This window comes from Cervus canadensis, chromosome X, assembly GCF_019320065.1.
Source record: "Cervus canadensis isolate Bull #8, Minnesota chromosome X, ASM1932006v1, whole genome shotgun sequence".
In the NCBI taxonomy this organism is placed as follows: domain Eukaryota; kingdom Metazoa; phylum Chordata; class Mammalia; order Artiodactyla; family Cervidae; genus Cervus; species Cervus canadensis.
Genome location: NC_057419.1, coordinates 129,856,170 through 129,870,549, shown reverse-complemented (window position 1 = coordinate 129,870,549; position 14,380 = coordinate 129,856,170). Strand labels below are relative to the sequence as shown.

At 42.2% G+C, this 14,380-nt stretch overlaps 1 protein-coding gene across 2 annotated transcripts in view; it reads left to right on the top strand.

Annotated features, from left to right (window-relative positions):
* The first annotated feature begins 328 nt into the window (after positions 1-328).
* The window catches only part of LOC122434964 (homeobox protein ESX1-like), a 112,522-nt gene continuing 98,470 nt past the window's right edge, over positions 329-14,380 (top strand). Inside the window, exons 1-3 of one of the 2 annotated variants that reach the window (XM_043458784.1) lie at positions 329-605; positions 7,094-7,366; positions 7,640-7,718. In XM_043458784.1, the coding sequence (XP_043314719.1) occupies positions 7,173-7,366; positions 7,640-7,718 (273 nt within the window). In that variant the 5' untranslated portion in view covers positions 329-605; positions 7,094-7,172. Of the gene's footprint in view, positions 606-7,093; positions 7,719-14,380 lie in introns of those variants that run through there. The other variant, XM_043458783.1, reaches the window with a different exon arrangement.

Sequence of the window (14,380 nt, the reverse complement as noted above, 5' to 3'; positions counted from 1 at the left end):
TCTACTTTCGTGTAAGCTTCCAGGGCGTAAAAACTTCGAGAGACTAATAAGGTTTCATTTCTTTTGAAAGTTCGAGACTGCCCTATTTAATAGCCTGTTTGTTAGATGATAAACCAATCCTAAAGGAAATCAGTCCTGAATATTCACTGGAAGGACTGATGCTGAAGCTGAAGCTCCAATATTTTGGCCACCTGATGCGAAGAACTGACTCATTGGAAAAGACTCTGATGCTGGGAAAGATTGAAGGCGGGAGGAGAACCGGATGAGAGAGGATGAAATGGTTGGATGGCATCTCTGACTCGATGGACACGAGTTTGAGCAAGCTCCGGCTGTTGGTGATGGACAGGGAAGCCTGGTGTACTGCAGTCCATGGGGTTGCAAAGAGTCGGACGCGACTGAGTGACTGAACTGAACTGAAACCACCTTGACAAATAATCAGAATGAATATAATCAATTATTATATTGTAATCATTGTAATGAATGAAAGTATGTAAGTAATGAATGAATGTAATGAATGTAAGTAATGAATCAAGTCATGATTTATAATTCAAGTTGTAGGATAACAAGCACATTCTAACACCTACTTTGAAGAAATCAGTTTTTGGGTAAGTACTATCTTCTCAACTGAATACTAAATGATGCAATATTGTTAATTCCTTCATTGCAACTTCTCTTTTCTGACCACCTGTTTGATCTGTACCAAATCTTATGTTAGACTGTGTGGAATACAAAATGAATAAGCCAAGGTCTCTACCTTTTCAAAGAGCTCAGTAGATAGGTATACAAACATCGACAAAATACAGAACACAGAGAAGGAACTAGCAAACTGAATTAGAGCTGCATCTTGAAAGATAAATAGTAACACTTGCATTGTGTGTATTTATTACTTTTATTTACATAGCATTTCCTGCACAGAGGGCTTTACTGTCCACACATAGTAGGTGTTCAATAATTGTTAAGTGAATGAATACATGAATGAGTTGTGGTAATTTGAAAAACTCCTCTGGTAATCCACTTCTGACTGAGTACATGATGAATGAAGTGACAGGATGGGTGTTTGAAGAGCCAAATATTTCCCTTCAGGCTGGTTATTGATCATATTCAACTAAGGAACCAAAATAGTAGCATTTTCTTCAACAATTAGAGCCATTCACTATGTTCATTTTCTTTTTTCTTTTTTAAAAAATATATATACAGGATAATAATTGCATCAGTTTCCAAAAACTTGAATTAGCACTTATTTACCATTCAGTTGGAATCCTTCCACTTCCTTCCTACAAAAATCCTGAAGAAAATGTCCATCAGGATATTCCAGAATAAAAACAGATCTACTAACTATATTTAATTTTCTTCAACATAAAAGCAGACAAGGATGTCATCATCTATTGACCTCTAATCTATTCTACATTCTCCTCAATAAAGTCAAGTCACATAGTAAAATATCAAAGTAGTGTAATGCAGCTGTATTTTCACATGGAGATAAGAAATCCATATGAAATTCCCTAGGTGTTTCTCCAAGGTTTTGTATTGTAAAAAAAAAAAAACAACTATGTGGGAATCACTGCATTATTAATATAAACACATTTCATGGAAAATAGAAGTGTGCTGTTGTAAAAGAAATTAAGACAGATGGTAGTGTTTTCCTGGCAACTGAGCACTTAACAAAATTACTCAGAACATTAATGATCATTTTTCTGAGTCATCCTCTCACAAAATTTAGTAGCAAAAAAATATTTAGGAAATAGGACAAAGTACATCTTGAAAGTTTAGGATCTATTTATCTTTCAGTAGCTTAGTTGACAAAAACTAAAACAAGATATTTCTTTGAAATATAGATCATAGTAACTGCCACTATTGATATCAAGTAGGTGTTGGTTACCTCTCAGTAAACTGTAAGATGCAATATAATTTCTTTTACATCAGCACCAACAGCTGATGTAAAACACCAAGACCTCCAACCGAATTGCCTAGCCTTTATCCCCTTCCTGAAAGGGCTTTAAAAGTGTGGGACCCCAGCTGAGATATGATGAAGGCCTGTTACTTCAAAGTGTAGAAAACTGCCTCTTCCCTTCTGTCCACGTGGCTCACTCCCTAACTCAGCAAAAACTAAGCTAAAATTAAGAAACTTTAATTTTTAAAATTAAAATTAAGAAACCCCACACCTAAGGTCAATTAATCTATGACATAAGAGGCAAGAATATACAATGGAGAAAAGACAGTCTCTTCAACAAGTGGTGCTGGGAAAGCTTGCTACATGTAAATCAATGAAATTAGAACACTCCCTCACACCATATACAAAAATCAACTCAAACTTGTTTAAAAACCTAAATGTAAGACATGACACCATAAAAATCCTAGATAGGAACATAGGGAAAACACTCTTTGACATAAATCATTGCAATATTTTCTTGGCTCAGCCTCCCAAGGCAAAAGAAATAAAAGCGAAAAGAAACAAAAGGGACCTAATCAAACTTAAAAGCTTATGCACAGCAAAAGAAACCATCAACAAAATGAAAAGACTACCTATGGAATAGGAGAAAATGTTTTCAAAGGATGCAACTGACAAAGGGTTAATATCCAAAATACAAAAACAGCTCACACAACTCAATATCGAAACAATTCAATATCCAAAATACAAAAACAGCTCATACAACTCAATATCCAAGCAATTCAATCAAAAACTGGGCAGAATACCTAAATAGACACATACAGATGGCCAACAGGCACATAAAAATTATTCACTAATAATTAGAGAAATGCAAATCAAAACCAGTCAGAATAGCTATCATCAAAAAGTCTACATATAATAAATGTTGGAGAGGGTGTGGAGAAAAGGGAATCCTCACACACTGTTGCTGGGAACGTAAGTTGGTGCAGCCACTATGAAAAACAGTATGGAGGTTCCTGAACAACAAAATTCTGTAAAGCAACTATCCTTCAATTAAAAAGTAGATTTAAAAAAACAACCCTTATGCTATCATTTGTGACCAGAAAATCATTGTATAAATAATAAAATATGTAAACCTGAGAACTATTGGATCATAACATTACGTAGAAGCATTAAAGCACAATTACACCCTAGCAAAAATAAAAATAAAAACAACTAAAAATAGAACTACCATATGATACAGCAATTCCACTCCTAGGTATATATATGGAAAAAACACAAACTTTTAATTCAGAAAGATACATACACGTTAATGTTCATATTAGCACTATTTACAAAAGCCAAGACATGCAAACAATTCAAGTGTCCATCAACAGACGATTGACTTAAAGAGATGTGGTACATATATACAATGGAATATTATTACTTAGCCATAAAAAAGAATGCAATATTGCCATTTATAGCAACATGGATGGACCTGCAGAGTATTTTGCTTAGTGAAGTAAGTCAGAAAGAGAAAGACAAATACTATATGATGTCATTTATATATGGAATCTAAAAAATAATACAGATGAATCTGTATACAAAACAGAAACAGAATCACAGACATAGAAAACAAACTCATGGTTACCCAAAAGGAGAGGGAGAGAGAGAGGGACAAGTTGGAAGTATGGGATTAACAGATACAAACTAATATATATAAATAAAAGATAAACAACAAAGATTTACTGTATAACACTGGGAACAATATTCATTATCTTATAATAACTTATAATGGATAATAATCTGAAAAAATTAATATATATAACTGAACACTTTGTTGTACACCTGAAACTAACACAATATTGTAAATCAATTATTATTGTTTAGTCAGTAAGTTGTATCCAACTCTTTTGTAACCCCAGGAACTGTAGCCTGCCAGGCCCCTCTGTCCATGGGATTCTCCAGGCAAGAATACTGGCGTGGGTTGCCATTTCCTTCTCCAGGGGATCGTCTGCACCCAGGGACTGAACCCGTGTCTCCTGCATTGCAGGTGGGTTCTTGAACTCTGAGCCTCCAGGGAAGCCCTAAATTAACTACACTTCAATTAAAAAAAGAATTTAAGGGCTTCCCTGGTGACTCAGTGGTAAAGGATCCACCTATCACTGCAGGAGACACGGGTTTGATCCCTGACCCAGAAAGATCACACGTGCCACAGAGCAACTGGGTCCATGTGCCACAACTACTGAGCCTGTGTTCTAGAGCCGGGGAGCCACAACTACTGAAGGCCTACTGAAGCAACTGTCCTCTCCTATGTTAAAACACCAAGAACCTTGTGGGTGCTTAATATATATTAATTGATGATGATAAAAGAAAAAATGACGTTTCTTCAGTCCTATAGCCCTTCCCCTGAGTTGTACTTAGCTACACAAATTTAGAAAGGTCACTGCATGAGTATAAGAAGAAACCACAGTAAGGTATCATGGAAAAAACCAAGACTTGGGCAGCAGTGAAAGCATTGGGATTCTGGTACTTCCACTTAGCTGTGGAAGTACCCTGAGCCTGATTCTTCATCTGTAAAATAAAGATAATAATACCTCCCCATAGAGTTGTTTTGAGGATTAAATGAATTAACTATGGATAGTGTCAAACTGCTTACAATTTCCATTTGTGAGGCCTGCCTTGACCCAGTAGATGGTAGACTGATATGGTTACTTGAATTATTGAGTGACTGAGTGTCTGGAACCTTATAAGTGCTAAATATGTTTGCTTTTTCATTACTCTCCCCTTTTCTGCTTTATCCCAACAATTCTCTCTTTAAGTGACTTGCTTGATAACTGCGGATTCTCTTTTTCTTTTTAAAACCTTCCAAAGGTAACTGCATAGGGATATATAACCCTCCTACAGGGAAAGAGGAAGTGGACATTGCTGACAGTAATACAATCTACTCCCCCAAAAGCAACAGGTAGCCTATTTCAAATATGAGAAGAGTTGAGAGAATGCACTACCCAGGCATCCTTTGTGAAAAACTACTTGGCAATATGAAATCAAATCCAATAAGAAATGAGTCAAAATAAAGAATTAAGAATGGACATTTTGTAATGAGCCAATCTACTTAAATGGAGGACTAAGACCAAACAAGGTTGATTATGAATATGTGATAGAAGAAACTATTAATATTATATACACCCTGACACAATAAAAATCCATTAATGTGTTCATTAAATTCATATCACTTGGTACCTACTCTGTGCCAGGAAATGCTCTACACACTATAGATACAATCATCATCAAGATGAAGTCCTAGTGGGATTTCCCTGGTGGTCCAGAGGTTAAGATTCCGCCCTCCCAAGGCAGGGGACATGGGTTTGATCTCTGGTTGGAGAACTAAGATCCTGCATGTCATGTGGTGTGGCCACGTTTAAAAAAAAAAAAAGAAGGTGAAGTCCTAGTCTTCAGGAAACTTAGATTCTAATGGGAGAGACGTGCAATAAACATATTACCTAAATATATAATATCAGATAGCAATGAGTGCTATGAAGAAAAATAACCAGCATAAAGGGAGAGAGAATGATGAGGGTGGTATTGTAAATCTTTTCAGGGACGACCTCTCTGAAAAGATGATGCATGAGCAAAGAACAGAATGAACTAAGGGAAAGTCATGCAAATATCTGGGGAAGCATTCTAGGCAGCAGAACACGTCAATGCCCTTCAACCAAAGACCACCAGGAATATACTCACAGCTGATAAATTGGATTTATTTTTCTTTGCAGGGAGGAAGAACGAACACCATAGGGAACTGTAGAGGTGTTTCAGTAAGAGAATGTTAGAAAGAACCTACTATAGTATTTGGATGATTTAGGGCATTGGGCATCTCAATGATCTCATCTGTAGGGAGGACAGACTAGAGCAAGGATAAAGCTGTAATGGGTAAAGACGCAGTCACCCATGTTGGTGAAGAGAGGGGGTGTTTGGTGTTCCGTAGGTAGTAGAGCAACCTTTGTTTTTGGTCTGTGCTTAGAAAAAATAACAAAGTGGTTTCGTTTTGTCTCACGTCAGTCATCTAGTGATGACTGACATCTAGACTGGTGTTCTGTAAGTTTATGTCCAACAGAAGAACATGGCCTGAGTGCTAGCCGGCTTCCAGATATCAGGGGCTGCTTTCCAACCCACTTTCTCTAACAGCAAGTGAAAAACCTTAGAATATCAAGAATAAACTTTAGAGGTGGTGGGAGAGGAGGTATAATAGTGGCTATTTCCTTATTTTTACTAGAAAATTGTTAGTTGATAGTGCATTATTATTGTATGGGACATACTTATGCCTGCGTGCTAAGTCGCTTCAGTCGGGTCCCACTCTTTGCTACCCTATGGACTGTAGCTTGCCAGGCTCCTCAGTCCATGGGATCCTCCAAGCAAAAATAGTGGGGTGGGTTGCCATGCCCTCCTCCAGGGGATCTTCCTGACTCGGGGATGGAACCCAAGTCTCTGCATCCACAGGCAAGTTCTTTACCACTAGCACCACCTGGAAAGCCCAGGACAGTACTTATACTAAGACATTATTCATTGTTTAGTGAAATTCAAATGTGATCAAGCCTACTGTATTTTTTTCCTGCTAAATCTGACAGCACTAAAATAAACACACAGTCAGTTGCATAAGAAATACTTTGAATACTTTATGCCTTTTCTTTTCTTCCCACTTAGATTTTTATTTTAAATCAAGATAGACTCAAAAAAAATAATGTAACTCGATTTGGGCCATTCCTATATATTCTGTATGTACATATATATGCACATCTGTGCATATATTGGGCTTCCCAGGCGGCGCTAGTGGTAAAGAACCCGCTTGCCAATTCAGGAGACATAAGAGACCCGGTTTGCGTCCCTGGGTCAGGAAGATTCCCCTGGAGAAAGGAAAGGCAGCCCACTCCAGTATTCTTGCCTGGAGAATCCCATGGACAGAGGAGCCTGGCAGGCTACAGTCCATAGGGTCGCAAAGAGTCGGACACGACTGAGCGACTTAGCACGCACCTGCATATACTATGTATATGTACACTTACACACACACACACACACACACACACACACGAGAAACAGTAAGCACCCAATAGTATAGAGTATAACGTAACACACAGGCATAGAAATCACCTGAAACGCAAGCAGAACTGGCTGTGTTGGTGAGACGGCCACTCTGAAATGTACCCTGTGGTGTGTCACCCTTCCTTTCAGTCATTTCAAGGACAAGGCTGAGGAAGACACAGTCACTGATCCAACTTAGACCTGGCGAGCCTCCTGAGGAACCGGAAGGATGCGCGGAACCGGTTGCAGCGGCGGCTTTTTTATACGGATGTACACGTCGTTTCACTTCGGCTGGACACCACATAGGCCCGGGGAAGGGTTTTGCCGACGTACCCGGAAGGTTTACCGCGGTTTCCTCGGCGTTGGAGTGCTTGTGGAGCGGCGGGGTCTGGGAGCCAAAGAGACCGAGATCTTCCCCGGCTCGTGAGTGTGCCCTCTTTCGTGGCAACAATGGCTGTGGTGTCTGGCTCGCGCAGCCCGGAGTGGGATGCATCGCAGTTCCTGGAAGAGCCCCGAGCGCGCGGAGCCGGCGCTCTCGCCTGCTCTCGGCCCGGGGACCGGAATGGCCTCGGTCGTCAGCTGGATGTCCTCAGCCGAGGCCCCCGAAACCAGCCCTGCGACCCCGGCTCGCCGTGTCGTTCGCGAGAGCGGCCCTCAACTCATCGGGGCGGACCCTCCTCTGCTTCTGCCTCCTAGTCCGCCGAGCGCGGCAGCCAGGATTGCGGCTGCGGGAGCAACGAGCCGGGACGATCTCCTGGACAAGGACCAGGAGGAGGTGAGTGATACGGCCGCACCTTCGCTCTGAGGAGCCCACCTGCCTTCAGAGTCCGCTTCATCTCTCGTCCTTCATCTGTCCTCTCTGAACAGTCTCAGGTAAGCATTTCTACCTTCCTTGCACCCATCTCCATCTTTTGCTTCTGTCCTCGACAGCTCCTTATTCGCCCATTTTCTCCCTTAATTCTCACTCATCCTTGGGCCCCTTCATGTGGGCCCCTGACCCCTCCACCCGCTTCCAGCTCTGGTCTGGCAGCAGACATGGCCAAGGGTCCCAGATCTATATATAGTGTTTATTTACTGTGTCATTTGTGAGCAAGTTTTTATTCTCCACTAGACTGAATTCCTGGAAAGGAGGAGCCCGATTTTATTCATCACAGAATTTGCAATGCATAGCACTTAGTAAGAGCTCAACCATTGTGTGCTGAATGATCAGTTTGAGATGATAACAGGATGTGTAAGTGGAAATTCTTTGTAGGGAGTTGGAAAGTGTTGAAAGAGTTTAAACTGGAAAAGAGAAAACTTTCTCTGAAGACACGATTGGGTGAATGTAGGAAAAGTGATGTGTGTAACAGCAGATGAAGCTAAGATTGAGACCACTTTTTTGTGAAGTGATCTCAATCTTAACCTTGAGGAAGAGGGGAGAGTGAGATCAATTTTCCTCTAATGAAAGTGAGTATTGGAGTGGGAAAATAGTTTAAGAAGTTGTTCAGTTGCCCAGTCATGTCTGACTCTGCGACTGCATGGACCGCAGCCCTCCAGGCCTGCCTGTCCCTCACCATCTCAGTAAGTTTGCCCAAGTTCATGTCCATTGCATCAGTAATGCCATCCAGCCATCTCAACCTCTGGTTCCCTCTTGTCCTTCTGTCCTCAATCTTTCCCAGCATCAGGGACTTTTCCAATGAGTCAGCTGTTCGCATCAGATGACCAAAATACTGAAGTTTCAGCTTCAGCATCAGTCCTTCCAATGAGTATTCAGAGTTCATTTCCCTTAAGATTGACTGGTTTGATCCCCTTGCTGTCCAAGGGACTCTCAGGAGTCGTCTTCTTCAGCACCACAGTTCAAAGGCATCAATTCTTTGGCGTTCTGCCTTCTTTACAGTCCAGCTCTCACAACTGTACATGACCACTGGGAAAACCATAGCCTTGACTATAGGGACCTTTGTTGGCAGAGTAATATCTCTGCTTTTCAACACACTGTCTAGGTTTGTCATTGCTTTCCTGCCAAGAAGCAAACGTCTTCTGATTTCATGGCTGTAGTCACCATCCGCAGTGATTTTAGAGCCCAAGAAGAGGAAATCTGTGACTACTTCCACCTTTTCTCCCTTTATTTGCCATGAAGAAATGGGGCTGGGTGCCATGATCTTAGGTTTTTTAATATGTAGTTTTAAGCCAGCTCTTTAATGCTCCTCTGTCACCTCTTTAGTTCCTCTTTGCTTGCTGCCTTTAGAGTGGTATGATCCACATATCTGAGGTTGTAGATGTTTCTCCCACCTATCTTGATTCCAGCCTGTAACTCATCCAGCCCGGCATTTCTCATGATGTGCTCCACGTATAGGTTAAACAGGGTGACAGCAGACAGCCCTGACGTACTCCTTTCTCAGTCTTGAACCAGTCGGTTGTTCCATACACGTTCTAACTGTTGCTTCTCGGCCCTCATCCAGTTTTCTCAGGAGACAGGTAAGATGGTCTGGTATTCCCATGTCTTTAAGAGCTTTCCACAGTTTATTATGGTCCACACAATCAAAGGCTTTAGCGTAGTTGATGAAACAGAGGTAGATGTTTATCTGAAATTCCCTAGCTTTCTCTATGATCCAGCAAATGTTGGCAATTTGATCTCTGGTTCCTCTTCCTTTTCTAAATCCAGCTTGGACATCTGGAAGTTCTTGGTTCACATAATGCTGAAACTTAGCATGCAAGATTTTAAGCATGACCTTACTAGCATGGGAGATGAGTGCAATTGTCCAATGGTTAGCACATTCTTCAGTGCTACCCTTCTTGGGAATTGGGATAAGGATTGACCCATCCCAATTTAAGAAGGAAAAGTTCTAATTATTGCTCTGTAAGTATTCATACCTGCTAGGTGCCTTGAATGTATTAAAAATGAGAAATTTACAAGCATTACAGGCATTGAGGGGCAGATTGACAAGACAACAGCTGGGAGATGTCTACATGATTCTTTTTCTTCCAGTAGTGGAGGTAATACAGCATAGTGAAGAGTAGGATAGTTGCTGGATTCAGGATTCAGATTGCCTGAGTTGGAAACCCTGCTTTGCTACTTAATACCTGTATAATTTTGGGTGTCAAGAGTTTACCTGAGCTACTCCATGGTATTACTGCCTTCACATCCATTTTCTTTGCAGGGACCTTAAGCTGATCCTAGCCCCCTCCTGTAAGCACATGCCCTTGATAGCAACCCATAGAGTTACAAGCAAATTTAAGTTCCTGACATGACTTCTCAATAGCCCACGTGATCTACAGTCTCCCCTGCCTCCCGGGGCCTCTATGCTGTGTGGCCACCTTAGAGAAACCCCTGTGGGGCTTACCAAAACCCTCACTCTTTTGGTTTAAATTGACCAAAATGGCCCTAGCCTGGGAACTCCAAAGGACTCCATCCACAGGCCATACAAAGGCCCCAGGTCCTGTCACTCTGTCTGTACCCTACCTTGACCTCCCCGTGTGGCCCCTGGAGGTGTGCTGGGCACTTCTTCTAGGACTTATGAGTAATAAACTACTCTATTTCAGTTTCTCTTGTGGTCTGGTATGGGATTTTGGCTCAGCATTGGGCACCCTGTGCTCCACTTGACAAATGTTAATTTAAGAAAGTCAAGGAGCTTCCCTGGTGTCTCAGTGGTGAAGAATTCGCCTGTCAATGCAAGAGATACAGGTGCAGTCCCTGATCTGGGAAGATTGATCCCACGTGCCAGTGAGCAACTGAGCCTGTGCACTGTAACTATTGAGCCTGTGTTCTAGAGCCTGGGAGCTGCAGCTACTGAAGCCCCTGCCCTCTGAAACAGAGGAGGCCATGGCGTTGAGCAGCCCGTGCTTGGAAGCTAGAGAGCAGCCGCTGCTCCCCCCAACTAGAGAAAGCCCACACAGCAACAAAGACCCAGCATAGCCAAAAATAAATACATAAATAAAGTTATATATAAAAAATCCTCTGAAAAAAGTCAAAACATCAGGCAAATTACTTAACCTCTCTAAGCTACATTTTTTTCACCTATTTAAAAAAGGGGGGGGGGATAAAAATAGTGCTGACATTTTTAGGGTTGTGATGCTTTAGTGCCTGGAAGCAGGAACAATAAAAATAGCCCTGAGTTATGTTGGAGACCTACCTGTCCAAGTTACAGGTTTCAGAAAGGTTCCCCCTTGCCCCATCTGTGTCAATCAAAAACCAAACAGCTTGTTTAATTTTTATAGTTATTTATTTTTGGCTGTGCAGGATCGTCATTGCTTTGTGTGGGCTTTCTCTAGATGCGGTGTGCAGGGGCTACTCCTTGTTGTGTTGAGTGAGCTTCTCTTGCTGTGGAGCATCGGCTGTAGGCACTCAGACTTCAGTAGTTGTGGCTCTCAGGACTCAGAGCTTGGGTTCAGTAATTGTGGCACAGGGCCTTAGTTGCTCCAAGGCATGTGGAATCTTCCCGGACCAGGGATCAAACCCGTGTCCCCTGCATTGGCAGGTGGATTCTTCTCCACTGTGCCACCAGAGAAGTCCTCAAAAAACTTATTTTAGAATCCTTAACCAAAAGGTGTAAGACAGCTTGGATGAAATTTGCATTTGTGCATGTAGAAGATCATTTATTTTAAGAGTCCAGATGAAACCAGGTAGCAGCAGGGACTGTTTTATTAGGTCTCGTCTTCACACTGTTGGTGAGAGAGAGGATCCCTCCCAAGGGTTAGGGGACTGCTGAAACAGGCCCCCTGACATTGGACACATAAGATCCACTCTGCAGGGATAACCTGGAGCAGTACTCGCCCCTTTGATAAAGAGGGTTGTTTGGCTAGGGGACCTTTTCTGCAGGGGCAGAGCAGGAAGGGGAATTTGCAGTTAGGCCACTGGAGGCCCTGTGAGTTTCCCCAGATGTAAAGGCAGTACATATTATTGGGCCTTAATTTTCAGCCCTATACCACAAGGACTGTGCTTCTTTACAGTCTGGCAGACATCATTGCCCCCTATACTTATATATTCCAAGGACTATTATCTGTATGTTTACTTTTTTAAAAATTAATTTATTTTTTATTGAAGGATAATTGCTTTACAAAATTTTGCTCTTTTGTGTCAAACCTCAACATGAATCAGCCATAGGGCAGCAATGGAGAAACAGACATAAGAGAATAAACTTAGGGACATAGGGAAAGGGGAGGAGAGGGTGAGATGAATGCAGAGAGTAACATGAAAAGTTACATTACCATATGGAAAATAGATACCCAACAGGAGTTTGCTGTATGGCTCAGGAAACTCAAACAGGGGCTCTGTATGTTCACTTTTTTAAGCATTTTATTTATTTATTATTTTTAATTTTCGCCCATGCTGGGTCTTTGTTGCTGTGTGGGCTTTTCTCTAGTTGCAGCGAGTGGGGGTTACTCTCCCCCACTTGCAGCCTTCTCATTGCGGTAGTTCTCTTGTTGTGGAGCATGGGCTCTAGGGCACTCCGTTTCAGTAGTTGCGGCTTCCGGGCTCAAGTGTGTGTGTGTGTTAGCTGCTCAGTCGTGTCCAACTCTTTGCAACCCCATGAAATGTAGCTTGCCAGGCTCCTCTGTCCATGAAATTCTCCATGCAAGAATACTGGAGTGGGTTGCCATTTCCTTCTCCAGGGGATCTTCCCGACCCAGGGATTGAACCTGGGTCCCTGCACTGCAGACAGATGCTTGACCGTCTGAGCAACTAGGGAAGCCCCCGGGGCTGAAGAGCACAGGCTCAATAGTTGTGGCACACAGGCTCAGTTGCTCTGAGGCATGTGGGATCTTCCTGGATCAGGGATTGAACCCATGTTTCCTGCATTGACAGGCGGAGTCTTCACCACTGAGCCACCAGGGAAGCCCCTATACCAAGTTTTTAGTAATTTAAAGTTTAAAACATAACGGAGAATAGAATTACTGGACTTGTTCAATTTGAATATATATAAAATATAACAGAATTCAGCTATTTTTTAAAAAAAAATTTTGTTTCTATAAAACATTTCTATATATTGAAATCTATGAGTTTACACCAATACCTCAAATTCCAACCCATAGCACAGGGTTCATTCTAGCTTTTCCCTTTTGTCTTGAATTCAGCTATTGAGTTATAATTTACATGCCTCTATCGTCTGGAAGACTAAGTGAGATATAAATACAGAATTGGGAGCTCCTGAAGTGTGGGAACTTTCTCCAAAGAGTCCTTTAGACTGAATTGTGTGCCCCCCAAATTCATATGTTGAAGGTCTAACCCTCGAAGTGAGTGTAATCAGCAATAGAGCCTTTAAGGAGATGATGAAGGTTAAATAAGCTCATGAGGGGGCTTCCCAGGTGCTGCTAGTGGTAAAGAACCTGCCTGCCAATGCAGGAGATGTAAGACATGTAGGTTTGGGTTTGATCCCTGGAGGAGGGCATGGCAACCCACTCCAGTACTCTTGCCTGGAGAATCCCATGGACAGAGGAGCCTGGCGGGCTTCGGTCTATAGGGTTACAAAGAGTCAGACACAACTGAAGAGACTTAGCATGCACCCACAGCCAATTAACAATGTTGTAATAGTTTCAGGTGAACACTGAAGGGACCCAGTCATACATACCTGTATCCATTCTCTCTCAAACTCCTCTCCTATCCAGGCTGCTACAAAACATTGAGCAGAGTTCCATGTGCTAGACAGTAGGTCTTTGTTGGTTCAGTTCAGTCACTCAGTCATGTCCAACTCTTTGTGACCCCATGAACTGCAGCATGCCAGGTCTCCCTGTCCATCACCAACTCCCGGAGTCCACCCAAACCCATGTCCATTGAGTCAGTGATGCCATCCAACCATCTTATCCTCTGTCGTCCCCTTCTCCTCCTGCCCTCAATCTTTCCCAGCATCAGGGTCTTTTCAAATGAGTCAGCTCTTTGCATCAGGTGGCCAAAGTATTGGAGTTTCAGCTTCAACATCAGTCCTTCCAATGAACACCCAGGACTGGTCTCCTTTAAAATGGACTGGTTGGATCTCCTTGCAGTCCAAGGGACTCTCAAGAGTCTTCTCCAACACCACAGTTCAAAAGCATCAATTCTTCTGTGCTCAGCTTTCTTTATAGTCCAACTCTCACATCCATACATAACCACTGGAAAAACCATAGCCTTGACTAGACGGACTTTTCATTTTAAATATAGCAGTGTGTACATGTCCATCCCAAACTCCCTAACTATCCCTTCCCTCCATCCTCCCCCTCTGGCAAGCATAAGTTTGTTCTCTTAGTCTGTGAGTCTCTTTCTGTTTTCTAAGTTCATTTGTTTCATTTCTTCTAAAATTTCACAGATAAAGGATGTCATACGATATTTCGCCTTCTCTGTCTGACTGACTTCACTCAATATGACTATGTAAGTCATTAATAAAAATGTTATATAGGAGAAGATGAAGGTCAGAGCTCAGTGGCACGCCACTGGAAACCTCCCTGCAGGCTGACATTTATCCATCAGGCAGCATTCTACATTTCTCT